Source organism: Lonchura striata, chromosome 5, assembly GCF_050655825.1.
Source record: "Lonchura striata isolate lonStrDom1 chromosome 5, ASM5065582v1, whole genome shotgun sequence".
NCBI classification, from domain to species: Eukaryota; Metazoa; Chordata; class Aves; order Passeriformes; family Estrildidae; genus Lonchura; species Lonchura striata.
The window spans coordinates 26,951,904-26,969,093 of NC_140707.1; the positions used below are offsets into that span (position 1 = coordinate 26,951,904).

At 50.2% G+C, this 17,190-nt stretch overlaps 1 protein-coding gene across 1 annotated transcript in view; it reads right to left on the bottom strand.

Moving 5' to 3' along the window:
• CD81 (CD81 molecule) overlaps positions 1-14,719 on the bottom strand; it is a 32,829-nt gene extending 18,110 nt beyond the window's left edge. The window contains exons 1-2 of the mRNA XM_021526743.4: positions 14,633-14,719; positions 4,661-4,775 (exon numbers count right to left, since the gene is read on the bottom strand). Of these exons, the coding sequence (XP_021382418.1) occupies positions 4,661-4,775; positions 14,633-14,698 (181 nt within the window). The 5' untranslated portion in view covers positions 14,699-14,719. The remainder of the gene's footprint in view (positions 1-4,660; positions 4,776-14,632) is intronic.
• Positions 14,720-17,190: the final 2,471 nt, after the last annotated feature.

Consider the following 17,190-nt stretch of genomic DNA (forward strand, 5'->3'; position numbering starts at 1 on the left):
TGCAAGCCTGACCACAGCTCATGTGTCTGGTGGAAAATCCCCAACACAGGGGGCCTTAACAAACTAGAGCATAAATGGGTGAGAGAAGAAATCAGCCCTGAACCAGCTGTGTGCATCCACAGGGATCCCTGCAGTGCCTCATGCCAAAACTGAAGGTGGTTTTTGACTGTTTGTTACAGAACCTACAGACCAGGCTGTTCTCAAGCCTTTCACAATACGTCCAGCAAAAGATGTGCTGTTGGGTCTAACCCCACAATTTGTGGAAGTTGGCACCATCTCTAGAAGATGGCTAACATTTCCAGAGGGAGGGGGACAAGGATGGGAGTGGGAAGAGAAACCAAGACCTTGTCATGGCTCAGGGTGAGTCCACAGCTATTGTAGCACTGCTGACCTCTAGAACCTTTGCAACACACTGGAGCTCTGCTGAGCCCCCTCTGCAGTGAAAACCTCCCAAAAAAATCACTGTTTTTCATCCAAGGCAGTCCTGACAAGGGTAATTAAGCTAAATTAGCTTAAATGGCTAATTAAGTAATGGATAGAAGGGATAGTTCCTCCACAACCAACTTAGCCAACACAAGTCTGTCTGGGTGATAGGCTGGCATGCTCTGCACTGCTGGTGACATCTGGGACCCGTGGCAAGAGTGGCCAAGGCATCCTCATGTGCTGTAAGGACAATGGGCAAACCTGGGGAAAGCTCAGAGATGTCCCCATCCCTACCCTAAGCACTGCCACTTAGCAGTTCCTCCTCTCTGCAAGGGTCAGATTTCCCTGAGGCCAGGAAAATCTCATGACAGGACTTCCAAAATCCTGAAGACACCCATGAAAGCTTGTGAACATCTGCAGTTCAACTCAGATATGTACTCATTTGTAAAGAAGACTTCAAAGCCTCCCTGTGCTTTCTGGCCCATTTATTCTAGACCAGTCTGCGTGAAAAGCAGCTTGAACTTGTTTCCAGGACAGAAATAATTATCCTGGACTGTATTTGTTCTGAGGAAGATGGTGAAGACAGTCTGATTCACCTCTTAAGGAAGTCTGTGTTCCCATTAGCTGATGTCCCCTCCACACCTCAGCAGCACTCACAGGCACTTCCACCACCTTAGCCCCAAGCCACTGCTGCTCTCAGCTGTTCCCCACCTGCCTCCCCCAGGCTTTGCTGCCTGAGGGCTTGGCAGGTGGATAAACATTACCTAGGGAACTCCTCCACCAAAAAAAAAACCCTCTTGCCTTTCTGCTGGGACAATGACACCCACTAGGATGACAGGGAGAGGCAGCGGTGGCAGCAGCCTCGGTGGCCAAGTTCACCCCACCACTGTATGTCTGTCTAAAACATCACACTCCTCCTCTGTGCCACCATGCTCCAGGGAGGAGACACTGCCCAGCAGAGGATTTACTAACAAAGCACACAAAAGAGGAAAAGCAAACTCCTTCCTCACCCCAAAAGCTATGTGTAAAACCACACCCCAGCTCAGGAGGTTTTTGCACTCTTCATTGTGGCTGGCCCCGCTCCCAGGGCCCAGCTAATTAGAGGCACAGGTCGTGTTGCCCTGTCACTTGCTGTGAGCAGCTGGAGGCACATTTCCTATTTTGGATCTGGCAGGAGAGAGCTCAGCCGAGACCATCCGGCTGCTGGGCTCCGTTCCTTGCCGGGCAGCTTGAGGGAAAGCAGGGAAGGGCAGCAGCAGGGACCAGCACCCAGTGATGCTCCCAGCACCACACAGGCAGCCCAGCAAGGGGCAAGTGTGAAATGAAATCCTGGGGCGTGGATTTAAGGCAAACAAGAGCTGAGGTTTTTGTTCCTTCCCTCCTCAAAGCATTTCATCCACAACAGCCATCTCCAGGCATCACATAACCAAATCTTTGAAGGATGGGGAAGCCGACTTTTTCCTCCCACTATCATCCCACCAAGAAAGGGCAAAAGTAGCAAGTCCAGGGTCACTTGCTTTTTCAAGATCCCCAGGTGCTCTTAAAGGCAGTGACACCACAGCACTAATTTACTGTGCAGAGATAAAACTGTTCCAATTTGTACTGCTATCTGCAGAGAGAGACCAGCTCAGCCTTCTACAGCTCTCATAACACCCTGAATCAGAGTTTTGTTATTTGTTTGGGTTTTTTTTCAATGGTACTTTATGCGTATGAGCAGTAAATATCTAAGCAGTGGTTAGACAGTTGTTAGCAACTTATCGATGCCTCTAGCTATCCTGAAGGATGTTTTCGGCCTTGTGACCAACATCTTCCCAGTCTCCAGACAGAAAAAGCATTCCAGACACAGTGTTACCCAAGAGCAAGAAGGATTTTGATTTCTGAACTTCAAATAAGGCAAATAAATGCCTATCAGACCATAAGCCAAGCTCAGATGAAGAACAAGTATTTTCCTTTATAGTTGTGAAAGAATTGAACTAAGTTGCTCCAGCTACCCCCATCCCTGGTACTGCTTGGTCTTTACAGCACTGAAGCAGCTCAAGCATTTGCTGGAGCATTGGATCCAGAGCCAAAATGGAAGTGTCAAAAGCCAAGACTGCAACAAGTGGTTAGGGGATCAGATGGTTTGCACGCCGTGCTGAGGTAAAGCCCACAAACAAGGGGCTGTTTAATAACCTCCCAGGCCAGCCCACAAGACCACTTGTGCAGGCAGTGCCAAAGTGCTGGGGAGGGGTGGTGGTGCTTGTGGGAAACCCCAGCCTGCAGGAGCCCCTTCCCTGGCGCTGGAAAGGCCAGCAGGGGAACAGCTGCCTGTGCCCTGGGGGCTGCAGGGGTGGCTGCTCTGATGTTCTGGTCTGGGAGTTGAGGGCAAGGAATGCTCCTCTCCTCCTCTTCCTGCAGCCTGAAGTATCATGCCTGGTACTCTGCAGCTTTGCTGCTCCCTGCAGCTTCTTTCTCCCACTCCCCTGTTGCCCTCAAAACCATTGTTTTTCCTCTCCCGTAACACACAGACAGCCTGGAAGAACAGCCTTTAACAAAGAACTCCAGCTTTGGGGTAGGGGAAAGGACACACAAAGAAACCAGGAGACACCAAATCCCTGCTTTCCTACTTCCCCTTCTCAGTCAGTACACACCCTATGATGGAAGTTTTCCTCCTTTGACAGTGTTTATTGCTTCTCCCTGTCCTGCAGCGCTGCAGCAAAGCCTGGCTGGCCTTTAAAAGCCTCCTGACAAATCCCGGGACCAGCACCCCGTGCCAGATACCAAAAAGTGGTTTGCAAAGGGAAAAAACAAAACCAACAGAGCTCTGGAGGCCAAGCCCAAAGAGGTTCCCGTTCCCAAAAGCAGGAACATTGTGTGCATGTGTATACTGCATGCCAGAGAAGAAAAAAGAGGGCGTATCAGTTGTAAGAGAAAGGAAAAATGGGGGGGCAGGGGTGAGGGGGAAGCGAAAAGAAATCCCAGTCTTCAGACTCCAGAGGTCTGGCTGGGAAAGGCAGCAACTGAAAGAAATGCTCTGCTGTTATTACTGCATGGAAATTACAGCTGCCAGAAGGAATCCAGGCCAATCTGTTGCTGAATATAACTTTAAAAAGACAGCCAGCTTCAAATCATGGGCTGCTCACGAGTGTTGTAAAGTCAATGTGGTAGTGGGACCCACAGTCCTTCCCCAGTGCCCTCCAAACAGCAAAGGCTGACAACAAAGCAAAATAAGGGTGGAAGAGTAAAAATTGCTCAACAGCAATTGAGCAACAGGCAGGAGAGAGGGACTCTGCCCCATGCCCAGGTCCCCCAGGTTTGGGGAGAAAGTGTTAACTAGGGAGGTATCACTTGTTAGCCCCCCAAAAGAAGGTGGGGTTTGGACTGGTTTCTGGAAAGGAAAGAGTTTAACTTCTTGTGAGCTCCCTTTTCTGTTTTTAAAGATGAGATCTACAAAGGTGAAATGCTGCAAATAGAGGTCTGCGTGTGAGGCAGGAGAAGAGAGACAGCAAGAGAGAAAAACCCACAGCTAAACAGCAGGAGCATCTTCTGTAACCAGGAACAGCCAGGGAGAGGGCTCAGGCATGCTGTTCCATGGGCAAGCAGGGAAATGCAAAGGAAAACCCTTTCCAGAAAGTATTTTAGCTACAGGTGAGAACAGAACATCAGATCAGATGACGTTCCCAGCCCCATCAGCTTGTGCTCCAAGCCAGCTCCTGACTGGCAGCCAGCCCCTCCCCCTCGTCTGTGAGGGATCATTGCAGAACAGGGGAAAAACAGGGGGTTTCAGCTTCCAGCACGCTGTCAAATTAACAAAAATCCTGCTAAGCTTAAGCATAGTGCACAGAGGCCTCACCTGCCCCTCCTGGAGAACATGAGTCACACGCTCACCAAGCTTCGCTTCCCACTGCCAGCCACTCTGCTGGCTGCTTTTACTCCCTTTGGACAGGAAGCAAGCCAGGCTTCCAAGAAGTCCCCCCTCTTCCCAAACGTGCTCTGGAGAAAACCCACGACACCACAACACGTCTTCTTGCATTTTTAGCTGATGTGGATTTGGACCCTGCGCTCGGGCCACAGCCAACACTTATCAAAGGCTTCGGCTGGCACAGCAGGGAATACTTTGGAGAGCACAAGGGCAGCGGGAGGCATTTTTATTGTGACCTCCTTGTTGCTCACCTGGAGCTTTCTGGCCTGCTTTTGGGTACACTGCAGCATCCCCTGGGGCACACACCCATGCAGCAGCACCCCCACAGCTACTCACCGACGTAGAAGGTGTTGGGGGCCTGCTTGTCCCCCAGCTGCAGGTACAGGATATTCGTTGTCTGCGAGTCATGGCGGAGCCACAGGGCCACTCCCAGGATGATGCCTCCGGCCAGCTGGGGAGGAAACAGAGGGAAGCAAGGGTTACCCACTGCTCCAGCCACATCGGACCCAGACTGGAGCTTTCAGCCAGGAGCAGAAGACTTGCTTTTCATCTTCCTAAAAATGTACAAGGACGTCCTTTCTAACCATCACCCCTGCAACAAACATGCTTTGTGCCCCATAGATCATGAGCCATATGATCTTCCTTGCTTTAGGGGAAGATCCTCACCTCATTCTGGGGATGTGCAAAGCCCTTTCCAGTTCTTGCAGGAGATTTCTTTCCCAAGAGGTATTTTATTATTATTTTCAATGGAAGCAAGCAGGAACAGATGTGCCATTAAGGTTTTTAGGAGAACTTTTCAACAGAAGCTACGATCAGCCCCAGTTGATAACTGGGCTGTTATCACCCCACTTCATTTCTCTGAAAATGGGGGAGTTGCCATTTTTTCCCCTCTGCCCCCAAAGTCTTGGAAGCACACTACTTTCCATCCAGTGTCAGGCTTCCAGTCAAACACACCTAGTGTTTTTCAGGCACACAGAGCTTTCCTCAAAGTCCTAATACAGGAATTGAAGTGGAGCAGTGGAGCGAGGCCTGGGGTCAGGCCAAAGCACCATCACACCATTTTTGGGGGCTTCCAAAGGCTGCTGCGTTGCCCATGCTGTGAAACAGCAGGAGAGCAGAGCACCCACACCCACATGTGCACAGTGACACACAGGACTGACCAGGGCAAGGACAAAAACACAATCCAGATGTGGGAGGAGATGTTCTGTGCATGGGACATCGACTCAGGCACTGAGATATTTATGTACAAACAATGGGAAGTTTTATGACTGACTTCCTCACTGTTTTCTCTTTCAGGGAGGGGCTGGGAAAGGCTGCAGAAGGTGGGAGTGGATATGGGGCACTACAGCAGGGAAGGTGTCACTGAGAGGAACTCAAGGTAGAGCTTTTCCAGTAGGACTCCCTGTGTCCTCTGTGACATCCCCCTTCCATTTAAAAGTATAAGCAAGAAGGGAAAAAATACAAACATCTGGAAAAAAAACCCAAACCCTTAAGAATTCCAATATCACTGCTGTGAAATACTGAAATCACCGGTTCAAATGCCAATTTAATTTTGAGTGTCCTAAATCCTTAAAGCCATTCATCTTAAAAAAGGGAAGAAAACTACCAAAGAGTATAGAGGTGGAAACATGCTACTTCTAAAAGTCTGAATCAGGTCAGCTACAGGCATGATAGGCACAATGAAAGTCACATTAAAGAAAAAGAAAAAAAAAAGGAAAAAAATCAGGGCTTTTTCAGAAAGGTGCGAAGTCTCCAGTTGTGCAAGCACAACAAGGAACAGAGGACTGGGACCTGCAAGACAGGCTGTCGATGGGAGCCTGGTTTTCCCCCTTGGGAGCTCAGCTGGTGGTTTCCTCCTTGCTCATTTCTACAAATCCCAGCCACAAGATTTTTCCAGGAATGCCACTGAAGCTGGGGCAAACAGACACTATTTCCAAACTCACAGGGCAAACTGCTCTCAGGGCTTTTCCATTATCAGAGGGAGAAAAGCCCCAACAGCTCCCGGAGAGGAAGGGAAATCTTTACTTTTCCCCAGTCTGCCAAACTAATCCGCTTTTAACACTTCTCCCACAACAACCAGTGCAACCTCCCTGCTGGCACAGTCCTCATCCCTCCTTCACTGAGGCCAGCCTGAGGTTCTCCAAACACTGGCTATGGAGAAAAGTCACGAAAGCCAGTCTGTGCTTGAGTCCAGCTCCAAATAAGGCAGGTTGTGGCTTCGCATAAAGTTACCCAAATCCTGCCTGGAGTGGCTCGTTCATTGTCTGAAGATATAACAAAGTCTGTGTTTTTACTCTCAGAGGAAAAAAAAATGCCCCCTAATTAATCCATGCCACTCAAAGTAAAGCCCTCTTGGTAGCTGCCTGGAGAGAAGACATCCCAAGAAAAGTTTGGATTTCTGTGCTGGCTGGAAGAGGTAAAGAAAAAAGGCTGCAGTCTTTTTGGTTTTGGCTTCTTCCCTGCAAGGACACATTGCTCTGCCCTGACATGCTGCCCTTCACACTCAGCAGTGCCACCCCAGCACACCCTGCCACCCACAGAAAAATTGGGGCAACACCAGCAGCTCCTTTCCAACCAAATTTGCTTTAGAATGCCTGACAGAACTGAAAGCAGGCTGCAAGTGGTCCTCAAGATATTTTGTAGTCATTGGGGAACACCAGCTAGAGGGATGGAGCCTCTTCCAATGCATCAAACCCAGCCCAGCAGTGAGGTCTGCCTAAGCCAGCCAGCTGAACCAACTCCAGATGTTCCTGGTTTCATCCTGAACGGGAACATCACACATCCGTCCCGCACCGCCTGACTCCATTTGCCTTTTTAACAGAGCATGGAAGACCTCTGAATTGAAGCTTTAATCCAATAGCAGCTGCATTTCTTAAGAGCAAACGACATTCACTTACTAATGAAAACAGCGTTAGGGCTATGATGAGTAACTTTTTCCATGAAAACCATACATCCTCCCACCACAAAGAAGCCCAAAATGGAATTGAGGCTCTTTCTTCCCAAAGCAAAGAAAACAAGAGGGAGAAAACATTGTCAGCTTGCCACGGTAACTCTGCCTGCCGCTGTACCTTGCTTGGGATCATCTCATTTTTAATAGACCAGCTTGTTCCAGATAAAAGCTTGATATCTTCTCCCCCTTCCATCTGACAACTGCTGTTTGCCAACAGGAGAAGAGCTCCAACCACTGATGGCAGCGTCACACTGATCTCTAGGCTGCACATCCTCATACATATCACTGTTTTTTTCTGCTGTGGCTACCTGTAATCTCACACACTGATCTTGTGTTCCCAGCTCGTCAGACAGCAGTGTTGCAGAGGCTGGGGCCATCGCCTGCCATGATATGGTCTGAGTGCCCACCACAGCTCCCCATATAAATTTTTGAGGACTGCAATAATCTAAAAGCTGCAACTTCAGCAGAGCCAGCAGTGTGCTGGACTTTGACCTGCTTTCCAAAAGCCCTCCTCCCCAGCCTGCTGGCACTCATGGAAGGCACAGCAGTGGTGCTCCGAGGACAGGGCTGGCCCCAGAGCTCAGGCCCTGAGCAGCTTCCCGGCACAGCAGAGCTGGTGTTGCAGGCTCCGACGTTTCCTCCTTACCGCTATTTTCCAGCTTCCAGAGATTTATTGCTTCTTCCACAGACAGCTAGACTTTTCCAGCTGGATCCTGCCTGCCCAAGGCTTGCTTCTTCAGGAATGCCATTCCTGGTTGACACAGCGGGGGGGGGGGGAAGTCCCCATGGAATGCTGCCTAGGGGCAGGAAAAGGCAGACCCTGTGTCCCCAGGAGGTGATGGGATGGTGAGGAGATATCACCAAATGAGCACCATGATGAAAGTGGGTGTGCAGCCCTGGTTTGCTGCCCAACCCACTGTGCACATAGGGAGGCTCCTTCCTGGACTGAGCCTCACCAATGGACATGCTGTTCACCCTAAAATTTCCAGGGCAAGGGAATAAGCCCATTTTTCACAGCTTAGTCATTCTTCTCTATAAGAAATTCTTACAAATTAGGGGTGCAAGGAATAACCCCATTCTCCTTTTAAAGTGGTGTACCCCACTTCTGAGTTGCTTTAACCTGTTGCTCCCTAAAACTCATATAGGCCAGGATGTGCATCACCTCCCTGGTCCCTTCTGCTGCCCCCAGCCTTTTTCCTCCTGCTCCCTTCCCTCCACCCTTCTCTAAAACAGATTTCCTAGAAGGGAGGAAGAGAAGCAAGAAGTTCTGGCTATAGGGCAGCTTGCCAGGCATGCCAAAGCAAAGCAGACAGACATCTTGTGGCTCTGGTCGGCGAAGTGGGGACGTGGAGGTGCCAGCAGTTTCACAATGCTGTACTTCCCACAGCCATGGCTGGTCCTGCCTCCAGGTCCTGCTTCCCGACCTGTGAGAGCCCAAGGGCTGGGAGAGGCTCTCGCCTTGCTGGAAAAGCCTTGCTGGAAAAATGCTGCTGGCAGAACTCACGACATGCCTGGGAAATACCACAGTTACTAACAAGAGCAGGATGCTGCCAAGAAAGCTTAATGAATTTTAGCTGGTTTATGATTAAGGCAGACGACTGGAAGTTTTTAACAGGTTCTCATGCCACAGAGGTTTGCAATTTCCTTTACACCACCTGGAAGCAGAGCCCTTTGTGAGGGCAGCACCCAGACCCCACCAGAGAAGCCCAACCAGAGCTCCCCATGGCTCCTCTCCAACACAACCTGCAAAGCAGCCGAGATGGAGTAACAAGGAATGCTCCTCTTTTCAGGTGTGGGGAACAAGGACAGAAAAGCAAAGAGAAAAGCAAAGTGGTTTGCCAAGGTTGAAATATCTTCCCATGCAAGAAGCCCCTCGTATAGCCAGGAACAAACTGCTAATTTGGCATTGAATGCTTCGCTCCCAGGTAATTTGTGGGTCTCTAGGTGAAAAAGCATGAGTAGACAAAAAGCAATGAGATGGAGACTCATGACTTGATGGAAACTACCTATGGAAGGGCAGTACAAGCCCTTGCAAGATCTGTGCTAGCACATTACAGGTCCTGCACTACCAGCCAGAAGACTGAGTCAGGCAAGAGACATGAAATGTGCCCGAGCAGCACCACACCTTCCCACAGCCTGCACCTCACCTCCTGGAAAGCAGAAGATTCATTTCTCATGGAACTGCTGAAAGGGTGTGGGGTGCAGCAAAGGGCTGACAGCTGAATGGTGGCCCAGCAACGCAGGAACCAGGTGCTGAGACCATCTCCATGTTACAATGTCAAGTCTTCACACCAAAACCTCAGCTGAAATTTTAAGGTGAGATGTGCTAGAGATCACTGCTGTGCTGCATGCTGGGGTGGACTGCGGGATGCCCTGGAGCCCCTTGAGAGGGTGTAAGCAGGGGAAGGGACTTGAGTGAGACACAGAGTTGTAGTCTGACAGGCACACAAGGCAGAAGGTTATCTCAGCACAGGCACTCGCAGGCAGCAGGGGCAGGCAAGGCTTTGTGACAGCACAGACAAGGTCTTTCTGCTGCTTTCCACAGCCACTAAAGGTCAGGCTGAAAGTTTGCAGGCAAGGCCTGCCCAGGAACTGCAGGAAAGGCATCTGGGAAGCCTGCAGCCCTGCTCCCAGCAGCACACCTTCCAGCAGCGGCTATTAATAGAGCTGCCAGCCAGAGCAAAATTCTCCACTGGTGCCTATAGTTACCAGCCCTACAACACTGCAGAGCTTTTCAAAACAAGCTCCAGAGGAACACTCCCAGAGGACCAGCATGCCAGAGGCCAAATAAAACTTGATGGATGGGAGGAGAATGGGAATCCAGCACCAAAATCCAGGAGCGGGGTCCTACCGTGGGGAGCACCATGCCCACAGGCTGCTGCCAGCCTGCCCCAGCCCGATCCCTGCTGCAGATAGAAGTAGCACTTCCCAGGGTTTAACTGCTCTCAACAGAGAGGAAAACAATTTGAGATACTGCTTTTAAATTAATTTGGCCCCCGTACATAAGCATTTAACTACAATGGGGATACAACTGCTTTCCCTTCTTAATAGTACAGTGAAAGGCACTTCCACAGCGCAGGATCAAAGTGTTTCTCTCTGTTAATGCTCTTGCAGAAGATAAGTATTACAGTGGCAGATAGGAGAATAACGTGAGAAAAACAGAGCAATCCCCATTCCAGCCAACAGCACTTCCTCCTTTCAGCCGCAGCCCAGCCCATTAAGTGCAACCGGGTACCCCCACAGGGCAGGGTGCACCCATCTCTTCAAAAAGCCTTCTGCACACAGAAACTTCAGAAGAGGTTTTGTAGGTGATGGGAGGGCTGTGCTCACTTGGCAGAGTGCCCTAAAACATCCCAGAGAGACATCAGCAACAAAATTTGAGCGTAGGTAACTGAGCCTGCTAAGGAAACTTAGCTGCAGAGTCAAACACACAGAAACATGCTTGCCTGTACATTGTCCCAGGATGCCAAATAAAATCTGTGGAAGAAGATGCTGGGCCAGCATGAGGTCCTTGCTGCTCGCCAGGCTCTCTGCAATTCCCAGGGAAACCAGCAGCCCAACCAGCCAGGCACTGCCACCAGTGGCACCGGAGCAGTGCTTGGCCCACGCCTGCACCCACTACAAGATGCTTTGTTAGTCCACAGTTATTTCAAACCTGTGTTTCAAAGCTACAGGAACCATGAGATCTCCCACTCTTCATTTAAAGCTGTGAGCAGTGGTACACAGCCACCCTCCTCACCACAATGAGAGGGTCAGGTGCCACCCAGTGAAAGCGTTACCGTGGGACAACCACCACAGAGAGCTGCCACCTCCCATCACTAACACCAAATATCTCTGTGCAGGCTTTGCAGACTCCAGGCTACAGCTAACAGATCTTCTGGGGTTGCACAAGAAAACACGCAGCTCCTCTGCCTCTTCCCTTTCAATCACCCCTGTCCAGACAGACTCTCACTTCCATCTTCCCTCTGTTCTTGCCCTTCCTTCCCTTTGCACCCAGGCTGTACAACACCCTCAACACACAGAAGAGTTAGGCAGTGCCTGGAAAATGGCATTAGGAGCAAGCTCTTCCTTTTAATTAGACACCTCTCTGCTAGGGCAGCCAGCAGTGCTCTTGACCTGGAACACTGCCATGGGCTGTATTAGCTAATAAGCTTGAGCAATCTTTCTCCAAGCAAGTCAATTCCTCCTTGGTTATGTTTAATTATATTTTAAAATAGTTCACTGGCTTCCTTCAGCCTCCCCAGGGACCCTTTGCAGCAGTGGTCAGTTCAGCCCCACACACTGAGGTCTGCTATAAGGTTTGGAAAATTCAGGAGAGCAGTCCTAAGTGGAGCCATCCCAGTTGTAGGGATGGGATGGAGAAGCAGCTCCACCTGCCAGATGGCCAGCCCTGCCTGGGCTGCCCATCACACCAGCCAAACTGCCCAGTAACAGCTACTGCTCCCTCTCACAGGGCAGGGTGTCCACTCAACACCAGCCACTCCAGTTTCAGAACAACTTGGCAGCATAGAAGAACTTTTGTCTTTTCAGCCCTATGTTTTGCTAACCAGGTGAAGCCCACAGGTGCTGACCATGGCCTCCTCCACCACTTCAGTAGGTGGGTGCCACTGTGAAACACCTGGGGACCCTCTCTCCTGGGACAAGCACTCATTTGTACACGTGGTCCATGCAGCAACCACTGCTCCCTTGAGAGCCACCCTTGGAGCAAGCACAATCTTGGCATCTTCTTCTCAAGAATGCATGCACAAAGGACAAGCAATCCCCCCCCCCAAAAAAAATCAAATAAAACAGAAACATCTCAGGTACAATGAACGAGGAGCTGGCAGCAGGGTCACCTTTTCCTTTTTCAACACAGAAGCTTTGTGAAATTTCCCCTGTGCTGTCAGGGGAAGGCAGGGGGAGGAAGCCAGAGGGGAGTCAGTTTATTTACACTCCAGCAGGATAGCGGGGCTACATAAAAAACTTATCAGAGTAACTAAGGCTGAGAATTGCTTCCTTCTTCCTCTTGGGCACTAGAACAAGCTCCTGTGCAGCTCAGCATGTTGCTTGCCAAACTTTGGGCTCTACCTCTGGCTTGTTTTCATCAACAGCACCCAGCAGCAGCTGCACACAAGGCAAATCATAAGCAAATAAGCACGGCGAGTCCATCAGCCCTTACATAATAACCAGCTGGCGGGACTAAAGGGCTGCAGGTGCCCTGTCTCACACCTCCCTGTGGTTAGAGGTGGTTTCCCAACACAGCCAACCTGCAATGAGGGTGGTCACTACATTCAGTCCTTAAATGTCACCCTGCAAAAAGGACCGTCGTACTTTGCTGTTAAGCACAGAATCCCTCCCTAGTTGGGGGTTCCAGGATGGCAGCTAACCTACCTTTGTGGTAAACCCTCACTACTAGTTCAAAAAACAACACAAAAGGGCTTGAGAACCCCATGATCTGGTATTCAACCACCATTCAGCTGGCTAGCCTCACAGAAAGCACTGTTAATTCTAATCAAATCCAGGCTCCCAGTCTGCACAGGAGACAGTGCAAGCGGACCAGCAAGTCCAGCACTGGGAGCCGTTTGTGGAGCCAGTGGGTCCCAGCTCACAGGTACCCCTCTTGGGAAGGAACTGAAGCATCTACCCCCACTCACAGGGAGCACCCGCCAAAAGGGTAGGGCAAGGCACCAGATGTCATAACAGGGAAATTACACAGATTGGCAATTTGGCAATTCCTCTTGGAAGCAAAATGCCCATTTATAAAAGATCAACTCTTTTACAGGACTTTGAAGTGAACAACTGATCCTGCTGAGAAGCGGTGGCTGTGCAAAGCCCCCAGCATCCTTCCTGCCACCCAGGAGACCCTTCCTCACAAGCATAGCCGGCTGTTTCTTTGACAAGAATGGCAGGAAATCAGGACCAGAAGGCAAGGAAAAAAACTGGGATAAGCACGGTAACTCGGAAGGAACAACACTTCACAGACAACCATACCCGCCTCCATCCGGCCATTTTAAGGGTGGAGGAAAAGGTTAAAAAAGAACAACTCGGAATTATCCCTCATTCATGCAGCTGGCAACACATCAGGTATCAATTAACACAGTTGATATCAGAGCTTGTCTTCTCCCCCTTGGCCAGTGTTATACCCAGACACAGGACGAACAGGCCTGAAGTGAACCTTGGTTAAGCCCTACACCTCCCAAGGATGGGGACCCCGCAAAGAGTTTCCCCAGTCATCCCCAGGGAGGAGTCAGCAGCCAGGTGCCAACTCCAGGTGCCAAAGCAGGGTTTGCTCTAGAAGCCATCGGTCCCTTTTGCACTTCTCCAACCCCCCTTGCTACATTCCCAGCTGTAAGCAAGCACTGAGGAAGAAAAAAAAATAATCCCAAATCCTCCACAAGAGAGCGGGATGTCAGACAAGGGGCACTGGACAAGGGGCATCCAAGCGGTGCCTTGCCTGCCAGGGTGGGGCTGAACTCACTTCCAAGACAAAAAAGCATTCCGTGGGATGGAAAGCAGAGTGTTTAAAACACGAAGCCAGCAGCCTGTTCGGGCATATCTGGCTGCCCCCGGGCGCAGGAGCAGGACACTCCTGCCAGCCAACCTCGCGCTGCCGGAGGCTGTTCTAACCGGGGCAAACCTGGCTCGCAGGGAAACCGGGATACGCCGCCTTTTGCTAAATTAGCCGCACGTCTGCATGGATTATTTCAAGCAAAACTTTCTCAGGAAAGGCAGCCTCTTCAGCCTGGACAGAATTTGCATCCTAAAATAACTTCCCGGGCGGCGGGGGCAGCGGTGCCGGCGCGGCCGGGTCCCGGCCCCGAATCCCCCCGCATCTGCTGAGCGCCCCTCCGCTGCGGCGGGCGGCTCGGCCGGCGCCTCCCTCCCTCCCCTCCCTCCGCCTGGCAGCATCCCTGCATCCTCCCTCCCTCCTTCCCTTCCCCGGCTGGGCAGCGCCGCTTTCCCCGCAGCAAGAGGGGCTGCGGGAGCGCCCCCCGGCTCTGCCCCCCGCCCCACAAAGGCGCCCATAAACATCTGTAGCGGCTGGACGCGAGCATCTTAAAGGTCTTCTGCAAGCTCAAACCATCCTACGATTCTACCTTCCCCTCTGCATATCTATTTAAAAACAGACATAAATAGATATGCATGTACAGTTACATATGCATGCATTAAAAGGAAGGATGATCAGCCCCTTCACCCTCCAAAAAAAATTAAAAAAGGAAAAAAAAGCAGCCCTTAAGGCACATCCTAGACAGCAAGTCTCAATGCTGGGGGACAAGAAGGAGGCTAAAGCCAGGCGCAGGCAGACGAGCAGTATTGCAGCCCCCTTATTTAAAGGCTGGGAGGGCTCATCCCCCGCTTCCCGCCGCCCCTGTGCTCACCCAGAAGATGAAGTTGAAGACGAAAAGGAGGTATTTGATACACTTGGTGCAACCTTCCACTCCCATGGCGACGGCTCTCCCAAGTCTGCGCTGCCTGGCTGAGCGAGGCGGCGGCGGGCGCAGAAATCCCGCCCCGCCCGCGCCCCGCCCCGGAATCGCCGCTGGGACACGCCCCAGGAACGGGGCTGGCACCGGCACCCGCTCGCCTTCCCGAAACTGGGGGTCGTCTGCTGTTTCCTCCTTTCTTACATCATTTCTTTCCTTTCCTTTTCTCCCTTTTCCTCCTCCACTTTTCCCAGTTTTTTTCCTAACTCTTCCATTTTGCTTTCCCCTATTTTTCTATTATCTGCCTTTTTTATTTTTCTTTTTTCTTCCTCTTTTGAATTTTCCCTCCCCTCCTTTCCCCCCTTATTTAATTTTTAGTCTTCCCTTCCCTTCCCTTCCCTTCCCTTCCCTTCCCTTCCCTTCCCTTCCCTTCCCTTCCCTTCCCTTCCCTTCCCTTCCCTTCCCTTCCCTTCCCTTCCCTTCCCTTCCCTTCCCTTCCCTTCCCTTCCCTTCCCTTCCCTTCCCTTCCCTTCCCTTCCCTTCTTCTTTTTTCCCTTATTTCTTTCATCTTCAGTCCTTTTTTTCATCTCTTGCCCCCTCTTTTTCTTTTTCCCCTTTTTTTTATATCTGCTCTTATTTATTTCTTTGTTTTCCCCATCTTCTCACCCTCCAGGGGCAGCTCACAACAAAGTTTCCTACGCACAAGTAGGAGCCACGGGGGCAAGTGTTGGGGGGCTGTAGGAATGTTACCTCCCAAACCTGACCTCCATCCCTTAAAACTCACTGTCACCTCCTAAACATCACCAGGCAGCCTGGGGTGCAGGGAGAAACCTCTGGGAATAGGTTGCAGGAGGTTTTGCATTTCTATACAGAAAAGTTTGAGGGTGCATTCATGAGAGGATCCCCGCCTCCCCCTCCAAAAAAATAGAGCAAAGATCTTTTGTATTAAAACTATCAGTTTGAAATTCAGAGAAGCGTTTCCTTCTTTCCCCTTCTTATTTTAGCTCTAAATCTGCTCTGATGAACAGTTTTTGTCTAAGCTTCTGGCTTCGGTACTGCAAGCAATTGCATCAAGTTCAGTAGAACCACTCAGGATGTTTTCCTTTGGTTACTGGGTAACAAGAGCATCAGGGGGTGCTCAGAGCTGCCCACCAAAGAGAGTTCCCTCTTTTTTTTTAAATTTCTTTTTTCCTTTTAATTTCTTACTTTTCCCATTTCCTTTTTTTCCTCTTTTTCCCAAAGAAAAGTAAAAAAAAAAAAAAAAAAAAAGTAAAAAAAAAAAAGGGTCACACATATCAACAGGCTTGGGAATTTTAGTTAACCTCTTCCCCTCTCAAAGCTACACAGTAGAAGAATGATGGAATTTCCCGTGCTTTCAGCTGAGGCCCACTTTGGCCCATCCTTAGAAATATAAATTGTTCTCACCCCGTGTTATGCTTCCAGGAAGCTCATTCACTTCTCCAGAGGCAGGGTGGTAAGTCACACAACCAGAGCATAGGAGGATGTCTGGAAAAAGCATCAGTGAGCAGCTCCAGCCAAGGTCAGCCCCTCACTGAGCTAAATATGAACCTGGCACCCGCCTGCAGAGTCAGATGGGGAAACCTGCCCTCCTCCTGCCTGGGCACTTCCCGCCAGTGAAGGATTTCAGGGAACAGCTTCTAAGCATTTGTACACTCTGATGGAGTCTTCCCAGCCATGCATCCCATAGTCAGGAATGAGCTGTTAGCCATCACACATTTCCTACACATGCATGTTGAAATCGAGTCAGCTTCTTCCAAAATCATCCCATTGCCCTCAGGGGTGACTTGGTCCAGGGCTTTGTCATGTTCATCAAAACTTTCTGTGTCCCTCAGTAACAGCCCATGCACTACATGGCAGCAGGGACCAGGAATGAATAGAAGTTGGCTCCATTCCCTAATTACTTATGCTGAGTATGTCCCTGATTGTGGGCTTGCCATGGATTCATAACCCCTTTGTCTCTAAGCCACATTCACTCATCCAGACTTACCAACAAAGCCGGGGGCTCACCAGGCTATTTATGCATGTAACTGCTGTCCCGAATTATCAGCATGACCCATCTGGTTACAGCCATAGCTGTAATCCTGTGTGGCTCCTGCTCATCAGTCCAAATGATAATGGCAGGATCCCAAAGCTGCTCACTTGCTCCATCACAGTGTCCCACAATATCTTCTTTTCTGCACCTCCATCCTTTACAGCTACAAATAGCAAAACAACCCCCCCCCCAAACAAAAAAACAGAAAAGAGAAGAAAGAGAAAGAGAGGAAAGGGAAAGGAAAGGAAAGGAAAGGAAAGGAAAGGAAAGGAAAGGAAAGGAAAGGAAAGGAAAGGAAAGGAAAGGAAAGGAAAGGAAAGGAAAGGAAAGGAAAGGAAAGGAAAGGAAAGGAAAGGAAAGGAAAGGAAAGGAAAGGAAAGGAAAGGAAAGGAAAGGAAAGGAAAGGAAAGGAAAGGAAAAAGAACCCTAGAGGTCAATACCAGGAGTCTATATGAACCAA